This window comes from Drosophila navojoa, chromosome X (genome assembly GCF_054131105.1).
Source record: "Drosophila navojoa isolate 15081-1374.11 chromosome X, UAZ_NAV_1.0, whole genome shotgun sequence".
NCBI lineage: Eukaryota > Metazoa > Arthropoda > Insecta > Diptera > Drosophilidae > Drosophila > Drosophila navojoa.
The window spans coordinates 9,977,470-9,988,635 of NC_142895.1; the positions used below are offsets into that span (position 1 = coordinate 9,977,470).

The window sequence follows — 11,166 nt, forward strand, 5'->3', positions numbered from 1 at the left end:
ACGCAAAGTAATAATTTTATTGGTTGCCCTGTGTAGTGGCGCTGTATATCTACTGCCTAAAAGCAGACTCTCCATTTAGGAAGGGGATATTTAGTCCCGCTGACAGCAATCGCAAAGAAAGAAGTGGATTTCTTAACATACGGATTTGTCACTCTCGCTGGAGAGACAAAAAGAGAAAAAAAAAAACTGTTATCAATGAATTTCGCTCAAAAATTTGAATCAGTGACTCCATATTTCTAGAATAATTTCATTTTCACTTACAAGTAAAAATTTGCATTTTTGGCATTAACTTGCATAGCGTATATTTTCGTAGCTCGAACCTAAAAGGAATTCGCCGAGCGAATCCAAAGCCGTCTGGGGTGCTAAAGCCCCAGGAAGAGCGTGCAAAAAGCTTTCCACTAGTTGTCTAGTCTATGTGTCGTCTGGTCAGTGGCGAGACCCAGCTTGGGCAGGTATGTTTTGATATATATATATATTGGCAGCGCTAAGAGTTGCAGTTCCCTCTTTACCCCAGTGCGTGCACTGCACCATCCCTCCTATTCCACCATCTGCGCAATACACTGTAACACGTTACAACAGTTATAATTTCTTTTTCATAATGAAGTTTAATTTGTAATTAGATTGTAATTTGATTTAAGTTCGTTTTTTTTTTTTTATTGGAATGAATGTTTGCATTTAGTTCGAGTTCATTTAAAACGGTTTATAGTTGAATGTGATTATAGTTTAGTATATAGTATTAACTAACTTTTTGTTGTAGCTGTGAAATTATTTGTTTCTCTTTCTCTTCATTTTTATAATCCAAAATCTGTTTAACTGTTCTCTTTTTCTTTTCTTTAATAGCGCGTCGCATGGTCTAAATTTGTGATTCGATTTTGTTTTCATTCGTTTTAGTTAAACTCCTTTATTTTGTTGAATTAATAAATTTGCAATCTTCTCTACGAGTTAAGTAATTTAATTTCATAATTGTTAATTACGTTTTAAGAAATTGACAGCAATTCTTAAGTATTTGTATAATTTATAATTGTTCAATATCATTTTTAAAATATTTGTATATCAATTTTGATGTTATGTAAATTTCCGAAAAATTTCTTCTTCTTCTTCTTCTTCTTCGTCATTTGTATTTGTATTTTTTTATTTTGTTAAATATTTGTAATAAATTTCGTACTAAAAAAATACCTAAACGGGTTTGACAACGGCCCAACTATTAGATCCAACTAGAGCTTTCACCCGAATATGAATTGTTGAAATTTACAGTTTGAATTTTTAAATCTTACATTGCGTACAGCTCGCACCCGTTTAGGTTTTATTTTATAATAATGCATTGAATACTGGCTTACGAATACATATATATATTATATATTTATATAAACAACGGTCCTTTCAAAATATCTTCTACTTAGCTACAATTGTTGCTATTTTTAATTTGTTTCCACAAGCAATAAACATTTTAACGTGAATTCAGAACATTTTCTTGGCGCCTCTCTCTCACAATCACCACGAGCACACACACACACACACACACATACAGATGTTTTTTCTCAACACTGGCACACGCAATCATACGCCTGGCAATCCGCACACATGCGCACAGCTTCGCGGACAATTCGCCAGTGTGATCCAGTCTCGATGTTGCTGAGCTTTTTGCGGAGGGTGGGCGCGAATTGTCGAACGTCGCAGCCCTGGTTGGTTGGGCTTGATTGACTAGATCTTTGTGTGTTGGTCGCCAATAGTACACGTGTGTGTGTGCTTGCCAGGCGTGCGTGCGTGTGCGTGTATTGAGACTTGCTCGGCCTTTCAAAACATCGTTGAAGAGTCCGTGCAACCGTGTGTTTGTGTAAGTCTTTCCATTTCACCACACCAACTGCAACAGTCGCAGCAACGAATGAGTGACCGAGCAAGCATATTTTTACGTTCAGGCACATACGCATGCTGGCTCGCTCACCTTCATTTTCTGCGCTGCAAATGACAATGAGTATGGTGAAAATGTGAGACAAACTCGCTTGCTCCTTCGTTCGCAATATGTTGAATGCAATAAGAACGAGCTTGCCTGCAGGTCTGTGTGTGTGTGTGTGTGTGTGTGTGTGTGTGTGTGTGTGTGTGCGCTGTGTAGAGGCACCAACTAGACTAATACATAAATCTATATTGTATATTTGAATTAAGTGTAAATATTTGTTTCATATAAGTATTAAATATTATATAGAGAGAAAGTTGGGTTCTTGCAAATCTTATTTAACTAGATCTTAGAACATTTCATATTAAATTTTATAATAATTAATTTATAATTTGTTTAGGCAAATTTGCCATTGAATAAACAAGATAAAAATATTGTAATTTTTTTGTTTTTGAATTTAGTTGTTTATTATATTATAACAATTGTATTAGAGGTTCGGAAATTTTAATAAGAAGAGGTTAATACTTTATTATAATTAAAATAATTTATAGTGAAAAAAATAAACCAAAACCATCAAAAAGAATGTAAATTTAACTGAACATGCATCTTGTTAGAAATTGCACTCACACATACGCATATACCTTTGTACATATATAGTTAACACATATATATGCACTACAGTTATCTGTTATTGTTGTCAGGAACAACGGTAAATGCAATCCTTCGTGACTTTGCCAATAAGGATCCGATTATTATGCATTGTAATTATTATAATCATATATATGCATATGTATAGTTATTCGTATATATGTTATATATATATTGTTAACATTGCCTTCGTTTCAGTTATATTTATATATATATATCTATTTTGTTTTATAAAGCTTTCTGCATGTAGTTCCTCAAAAATTGTTCTTTGCTTACGTTTTATTTTTAATTCAGTTTCTTTGCATGTGATTCGGAATACACGTAGTGGATTTATGTGGAAGGCGCAAAATGTTGGTTTTCAATTGTTCAATATCATGTATAACTATATATATTTTTATATGGATGTGTGTGTATAATTATATATACATATATATGTATATAATATACATATATATATTTTATACATAATTGTTTAACAGCAAACTTAAATATTGCTTTTCAATGTTAGCTTTTCATGTATTCCTTAACGCATATAAATTTGAATCACAAATTTCACCACAGCGGCGCGCTTTGCGTTGTATTTGAGCCAGGGCTGTGTCTGTCTGTTTGTCTGTCTGGTGTGGTGTGGCTTTGCATTGTTCTAATTATGGAATTTTCAAATTGTGCAAATTGCAATTACAATTCGATAAACAGTTTGCTGTTAACATATGCTTAACATTCTGCTGTAATGCAGCCAGAAAGGCCTTATTAGTGGGCAAATTTTGAAGACACTTTATATATATATATATTTTTTTTTTTTTTGATTTACAACTGAACTTTCGTAACTTTAATAATTGCAAAAAAAAATGTTTTAAGTTGTTGATTCAACTATTAGAAATGAATAAACATTGGGAGCACACATAAATATATAGTTGTACAAATAAATAATTATATATATATGTATATAGATATATATATATTCATTTTATAGATTTCCCAGATATATATATATATATATATAGAGATATATAATGAATTTAACGAGTTTTTGGGTATATAGTGTGGTAATACATAAAACGCGCTTCCATTACATATCCGACTGCACATATATATATATATATATAGAGATAAATATATGTGTATATATATTTGTAGCGTATTGTTCTTTCGTTTTGTGGGTTGGTTAGTTAAGTGGTGCACATAATGTATGTCTACTGCATGGTGAACAATGAACAATCGCCTCAACGAATATATATATTTATGTATATATACATATGGGTATATATGTATATATATTTAAATATATATGCGTTTGTAGATATATAGCGAATAACAAATTACAAATCTGGCTAAGAGATGTAAGAAGCATACAGGTGTGTATGCCTGCTTTATCGTGGGCTTCACTGTACTTAATCCTCCTTGGAGAGGCTGCCCAGATCGCTGAGGAAAATTTCCGGCGACAGGATATGCGAGGAGCCGACTATCACCTCCCAGTTGCGTACCGCATTGGTCACCTCGTAAGCGCATCTCATCTCCGACATGCTCACACCGCCCACTATGAAAATGATGAGGCGTGGCACATTCTTGACCTGCGTCTGTGCCTTATCCTTATGCCAATGGCCGTAGCGAGCGCTAGTCGGTGCATGATAATTGGTATTCTGTGCACGCCCCTCTAAGAAGGGGAAGTGACGCTGATCCAACTTATCCTCAATGCAATCCTCCATAATGTCCTTGATCACTGGTGTCCAGCGTGACATTTGGTAGGTGCTCTCGGTGATGCGCTCCTTTCGTGGCACCGAATAGATCTTCTTGCGTGACTGTAAAACATTGCGAATCAAGTCAGTTGAAATTGCCAGAGCCATATTTCACTTCAATTCCACTCACATCGGCGATAACATTGATGCCCAGGTAGCTGAGATTTCGCACCATATCCTGATCCTTCGTTGACAACTGAGCGTGTGTGAAGAGCTTGGTCAAATTCTCCTCGGAGATGCCATTCTTGATCATCACATAGAGCGAAATGATGCGCACCTTATCGTAGTTGGAAACATTCTGAAAATGGGAAATTCGATTCGAGATTAGAGTCAAGTAGTTTGGCGATTCTTTGTAGCATTGCTCACCGCATCCAATAAAATGGGTACAATGTTGCGCATATGATCCTTGATCTTCTCGCCTTCGGCATCGGTGCCCATGGCCAGATCCTGTTCGACACGGCACAGCTTGTCGACATAGTTCTGATACGATTTCATGCAATCCTCAGCCAAATGCAAATGGGTGGAATACTTGGATAGCTCCTTCTGATACTGCGGCATCTTCTTGATCATTTGCGAGAGATCGCGCATCGACGATTTATCAGCTATAAAGTGGATTAAGATCAGCGATAGATTGGACAACTAATTCGAGAGTGGGGCGAGGCGGGGGCTTACTGGAGCTCATGCGCTTGGAATCGGTGAACTTCTTCAAGTTCTGGGTGACCTGTGTGGAGACAACGGCAATATGCTCATGACGCAACTCCACCCACAGATCGTCGTTCTCATCGAGCAGCACCTCCTTGTCCGGCTGGTTGGGACCCGGACAATAGCGGTACACATCATTCACAATGGGCAACAGGTCGTAGGCCATCGCCTGCAATGTCAACTCGTGCAGCAGCGGCGACACACAATCGAAGCCACGGTCCAGAATCAGCAGCTGGGAGCGTGCCTTCTCCGGCCCCTCGCCCATTGTTGGCTCGTCGGCCTTGTAGGCATCCAGTTTCTGCTGCACGGATGCAGCCAAATCGATATTTCGATCCCAGTCGCTGCGATAGCGAACATTCGGATATTCGCCTAGGGTGGCGCACAGCGTGGCGATTTGCTCGGCGATCCGTTCAATATGCTTGCCGCGTATCGAGGCGAATGCCGGCGAATACAGACATTGGAAAGTGTCCGGCGAATCCAGCGAGAAGACCTACGGCGAATACACAGAGGAGACAACGAAAAGAAAAGACAAGGGCGAACAGGCCGAGGCGGTTCGATTGACCCACACACCCAGGAGTTCTCTATTAATTGGGCGAACTTGTGAGCTTTTTGGCGAATTCTTACGAATTTATCGAATATATATTATGCATGTATGCATGTGTGTAATTGTGTAGGTGAAGCTGATTCTCGTTTAGTTACGTTACGATGTATGCAGTACAGCGAGCAAATGTTTATCGATTTCACTCATCTTTCGATAAGTCGATAAATTTGAGTTTATATCAATTGAATATGACTATAAAGATAAAAATCTGTAGCACATGTATACTATATGTAGGTTAAATATTTTTTCAACGTACATCTTCTCATATTGGATTAAAATCGATCAAATTTTTAGATTTATCGATGACTCATTATTCGCTTTGGATCGATTAGTATTTGTAAGGATTGTAAGAAAAGGGTTCATTTAATAGATATATGTTAATTTCACAACATATCGATTTATCGATTGTAACTTTTGATCATTATGAAATCTAGGAAATAAAATTAGATATAAATTCACTTGCTTGCTGTTTACCGTTGTCCAAGACGGTAACATGAATAAGCGAGAACGAAAGAGACACATATATAGACAGAGAGCGACATGCGATGCTCAGCATGCTGATCGTTAGACAAATGAGGGAGATAGTGAGCGAGAATGTACTTAAAAGCTAATGACATACATATTTACACAGAATGAGCGAGTGAGCGAGACAAATAGATAGAGAACACACAACCAATTGACAAACAATTACATTTACAGATTATTAATATATAACATATATATATGTATATATAGTTTTTTTTTTTCTTTTCTTTTAGTATATGTGGTATATATGTGGTATTTTCATTTGTGTATTGCTTTTTTAGCCCTGGGAGTTGTACTCGCCGCATCACAAGATGACGAATAACGAGTAAACGGCAACGCGAACGAATGCCGCTTAAACGTGCCTGGTCACATTGTGAGTGGATCGACGAGTAAGTTTGTTTCTTATGCATTAGGTTCATTGTTATTAGTTATTGTGATTTGTTGTTAAGTTGCTTATTATTATTCGTTGATATTGAGTGTTTGGTTAGGCACGATTTGCTTTTCTGTATACAATTCACATACATTAAATTGAACACTACAAAACAAGTTTAACAAAACTTAAGGAGATTCAAGTTTGGAGTTTACGCTCAGAATAGTTTAACACACACACACACACATCAATATAGAGAGAGAGACAGAGATTGTGAGTGAGAGATAGAGAGCCGCTTTGGCCTGGATAGTGTTTGAAAGCGATCTTGTGTATTGGTTAGTTTGTGTGTCAGTAATTACAACAAATAGAATTACAACACTTATATTAAATATACAACAAGGCTGAGATGCTTAGAGACATAGAAAGGGAGAGAAGGGAAATATAGAGGTCTTGAAACATTGTGCAACACTGAATAGTGTTCAGCAGTAGGCAGAGCAAGATACAGCAAGCCAGACAGAGACAGAGAGAGAGAGAGAGAGAGATGAATTAGATTTGGTTTCTAGAGAATGTTCGTTGCTTATTAAAAGCGAAAATATGGCTCGCGCTTACAAGAGAGGTGGAGATAGATAGATAGCTTGAAAGAGGGAGAGATAGAGAGAATTACACCTCAACTACGACTTGACTTGAACTTAACTTTTAGCTAGTGCTCTTCCTAAAGGCATATGTCTATATATAAAGCTATATTACTTATGTACAAAAGAGATAGAGATATAGAAAATGGAAGTAAGAGAAAGAGCTAGATTATTAGCTTAGTTAGCTTAGTTGGCTTGGTTTAGAATTTCAATAAATGCTCTTGCTTAATGCCTTTACATAGTAGGAAATTTGACTTTGTCAAATGTACAAGAGACAGAGGGAGAGAGAGAGGAAGAGAGATAGATAGTTGGATAGATAAAGAGCGGTATAGAGTATTTGTATATTGTACACGCTTAACATTTAATACAACAATTAAGATTTTTTTTTTGTTTTTTTGGTTTGTTTTTTTTTTTTTAGCGCACCTGGCATTCATATGGTAGAAATGCAATATTAATCTCCTTTAGAGTTTTGATCTTTCTTGCAGCGCACGATTTACACAAATCGTTAAATAATTCCTCCGGGCAAACTATAATTATAATTTTTATACGCACATCAAATTTTGCTCAAATTTCCGATATTCTCTTCTAAATTTTTGTTTACTTTTTATCTATTTTTTGGCTACAGAATATGCATAGTATATGGTATTGATTATGTAAGTATAATGCATGTTTCATTTCTTTCAATATAGATATACATATTTTGGATATATAGTTTGTTACCCATTGCTTAGTGGCTAGGCTCTGAAAAGTTAACTAAATTTGATCGAGTTTCGAGTAGAAATTAAACCATTAAATGTGGACAATAAAACACAAGACATGTAAAACAAAATGATAAAGCAGATACAGTATAGCCTGCCTAAGGCGATCTCTTTTGAGCTAGTTTTGAAAACAAAGGTTAAGTAAAGTGAAAATATAGTTCGTTTTAGGAAGGGCATACTGTATAGTGTATGTGGTTTGTATGCGACCCAGTTTTGGCAGTTAGTTGTCAGAAGCATTCGCTTAAGAATATATTTTTTCGTGTAGAACAAAACACGATTTACGGCACAGTTGCATTAGTAGTAAAAGAGAGAGAGAGAGCGAGAGAGAGAGAGAGAGAGAGAGAAGTCACTGCAACGTGTAACGAGTAACGAGTAACGATAAGCGAGAGTGTTAAATGTTTTATTAAATTGATTATCTAACAGAGATAGAAATAGAGAGAGAGAGTGGGAGAAGTATACCTGCGCTTCATAGGCCAAAAAGGCAATATTGATCTCTTTGCAGGTGCGCACATAGCGACGACAAATGTCTTTGTGCGATTGCAGCATTTCGAATATGCGGGGTGGTATCGCTACACGATTTACACACATATATATATATATATATATGTACAATAATTCATAATATATATATATTTATATGTATATTATAGTCATAGGTTGCATATAGGTGCACATGGATAATATTAACGGGGATTTCATGGAAAATTTGTAAAATATAAATCAATAAATTAGATGAAAATAAAAAGATACGAATAAATAATTATAGATAAATAATAAATAATAAATATGGTATACTATAGTTATATAGTTGGCCAGACAATCAATTGCAATATATATCGGTTATCTTTAGTTTATGGTCTGGCTGAACGACTGACACATACCCTCGGTGAAGAAAACATGCGCATAGCGATACATCGGACGTGCCGGATTCTCAAAGTCGCGTATGAGCGATCGCACAGATTCGTCCGATGGCGTTATCAAATAGATGGCATCCATTGTCGGCAGCGGCTCGCGCTTCTTGTTGATGTCCTCAACCACTGTCGATGGCAGTTGAAGAAGCGATTAAATTCAAAAATTAACTTGCATGGCTTTGCCTGTTTGCACTCACGTGTTATGCCCTCGGCGCTAATCTCGTGCATCTTGGTACAGGCGGAGACCATGCGCATGCCCAGCTTATCGACCACCAGGACACGCCACTCAATGCCACCGGCGCCGGCTGCCTTGGCAGCACCAGGAGCTCCCGCCTTCTTTGGTGGTGGCGGCTTATACTTCACCACCTCATTCATGATCTCTGCAAGGAGAAGAACGGAGACAGTAGGCATGAATATATCTATTTAAATCGATCCAATCTGTTGCATGTTAGAGAATGGGACATGGCTACTTCGCCTGCATCCAACGACAGTTTTCTCTGCTTCATCATCTTTTATCTTCACAGGAACTTTTCAGACTAGCTTTCTCTCCTGTGTGTAGGCGTAATAGTATTGGCTGTTTTAGCTGTAAGTCTAGGTTTTTACTCATAAGGGCAAGGCTAAAATAGCCTTTTTTTAGCCTTTTTCTGAAGCTAGCAAGCTTTCAATTTGATTTTTGATTTGTATATATATATATATATAAATACATATAGAGTCTATATGTATTTATATCATATATTATAGACTTTGACTTTCGTATATGCACACACAAATATCTGCACAAATACATATGTTTATATATGTATACATATTAAGTTCGTGTAGCGCTTAGTCAAGATAAAAAAAAGCTAAAAAGCTGCCATAAATCAAATTAATTTGCATTGATTTTTTTATCAGTGTACTCTTATCAGATATAACTGACATAGCCGTAAATACCCTGAATTCCCGCTAAAAGTAGCTATTTTTTGGCTGTCACCGAAAAGTAGGCAGCACTGCTGCAAGTTTAAGATGATGTCAAAGTGCTGTTTAGCTACATTTACACAGTCCTCAAAATTCATAACCATTACTCACTCATAACCCTGATGACTCAACCAGTAACAGCAAACACAAAAATAATAACAAGAAAGTGAAGCACCACAAACAACAACAACAACAACCAAAAAGTGCATGGAATAAGCCACTTAGCGTTGGCGTTGACGTTGCCTGATTGATTTTCACATATAAATTGAATAGTTATTAATAGCAATTGCCATTTGCATAGCGAAAGGGCTGCCAGATAGCCGCAATCAAGGCATCTAACTAATGCAGGGGCGAGGACTCAAGGGGAGCGCAGTGCGCGGTTGCTATTGGAAATGCTTATCCTGCGGCAAAGGTCACCGTAAAAACAGCCCGTGCCTTGGAAAGGGCGCTGCGCGTGGGCGCTGCCCCGATGTGGGTGGTTGGGTGTTTGTTTGCTGAGTGGGTGCCAAAAATTGTGCTTGAAAAATCGATAGGGGCTGCGTGTTAGGGGTCGTGGCTACAGCCTCGTTTGATAACAATATATAGATGGTAATTTTTTCTTTATAAATACATATATTTTGCATATCAGCAGATGCTAATTAGAGTTCTACATAAATAAATAAATAATTAGCTGTATCACTATGTTCAAAGGGGGGCGTCATAGTTATCACAACCTTGTCGACACAATTGTGTGTGTGTGTATGTTAGTCACAACAGCAGAAAAATTAACAGCAGAAAAACTAACATATTGGAATGTTTGTTCATTGCACTTACTTTGGCCAACTAAAACTTTTAACGCCATGTTTTCTGGATTGCGTTAAATTCACTGACCCGGCAATTAATCAATAAATAATTTAATTTCTTTTGTATTTAAGTGCGATCGTCGCACAATACGCAATATCCAAAACACCGTTCCACAATAATAAATCACAAGGAATTTGACACCACTGGGAACACAAAATACAAAAAAAAAATAATAACTTAGCCTCTAAACGTGGTTGAAAACGCGGCAAATATCTTAATTGTTTACTCGAAGTCGACGCGTATTTTACTTTGTATATAATTGCAGATTGTGTGAGCAGAACTTCCAACTTTTTGCTTTCCAGGGCTGGCTTTAAATATCGATATGTTTGCGAAATGGATGTATGAATAACAGGGCGATAGTCGTGATAGGCCGACTGGGGTAAAAATATCGATACCTGTTGTCACATATGGCTGCCGAAATAGTGTTTGGTTTCCACATATATTAATTACAATTAAAGGCTTTGTATGTTTACATAAAAACAATATAACTTTATTTGAAAATTTCTTCAAAATGTAACTGTAAATTGATTGCTATGAATAAATAAAACATTTTAAATTCAATCTCACTCGAGTTGTCTGGCAGCACCATAACAAC

General features: G+C 36.8%; 1 protein-coding gene across 2 annotated transcripts; it reads right to left on the reverse strand.

The window, feature by feature from the left end:
* Positions 1-1,174: 1,174 nt before the first annotated feature.
* Positions 1,175-10,814, reverse strand: Rop (Syntaxin-binding protein Rop). Of its 2 annotated transcripts, none has more exons than XM_018107610.3 (9): positions 10,542-10,814; positions 8,969-9,151; positions 8,742-8,897; positions 7,526-7,629; positions 4,945-5,464; positions 4,639-4,874; positions 4,403-4,570; positions 3,916-4,335; positions 1,175-3,878 (listed from the first exon to the last, which is right to left on the reverse strand). In XM_018107610.3, the coding sequence occupies exons 1-8, from the start codon at positions 10,567-10,569 to the stop codon at positions 3,928-3,930; spliced, it is 1,803 nt and encodes a 600-aa protein (XP_017963099.1). In that variant the 5' UTR covers positions 10,570-10,814; the 3' UTR covers positions 1,175-3,878; positions 3,916-3,927. The 2 variants fall into 2 exon arrangements, with proteins under 2 accessions (XP_017963099.1, XP_017963098.1); XM_018107609.3 differs by lacking the exon at positions 7,526-7,629 and adding an exon at positions 8,320-8,429.
* Positions 10,815-11,166: the final 352 nt, after the last annotated feature.

Coding starts and splice junctions, on each gene's coding strand:
- Rop (XM_018107609.3), bottom strand. CDS start 10,569: ATGGCGTTAAAAGTTTTAGTTGGCCAAA. Junction 8,430..8,741: donor GCATGTTTTCTTCACCGAGG/GTATGTGTCAGT, acceptor TAAATCGTGTAG/CGATACCACCCCGCATATTC. Junction 4,571..4,638: donor TACCCATTTTATTGGATGCG/GTGAGCAATGCT, acceptor TCCCATTTTCAG/AATGTTTCCAACTACGATAA.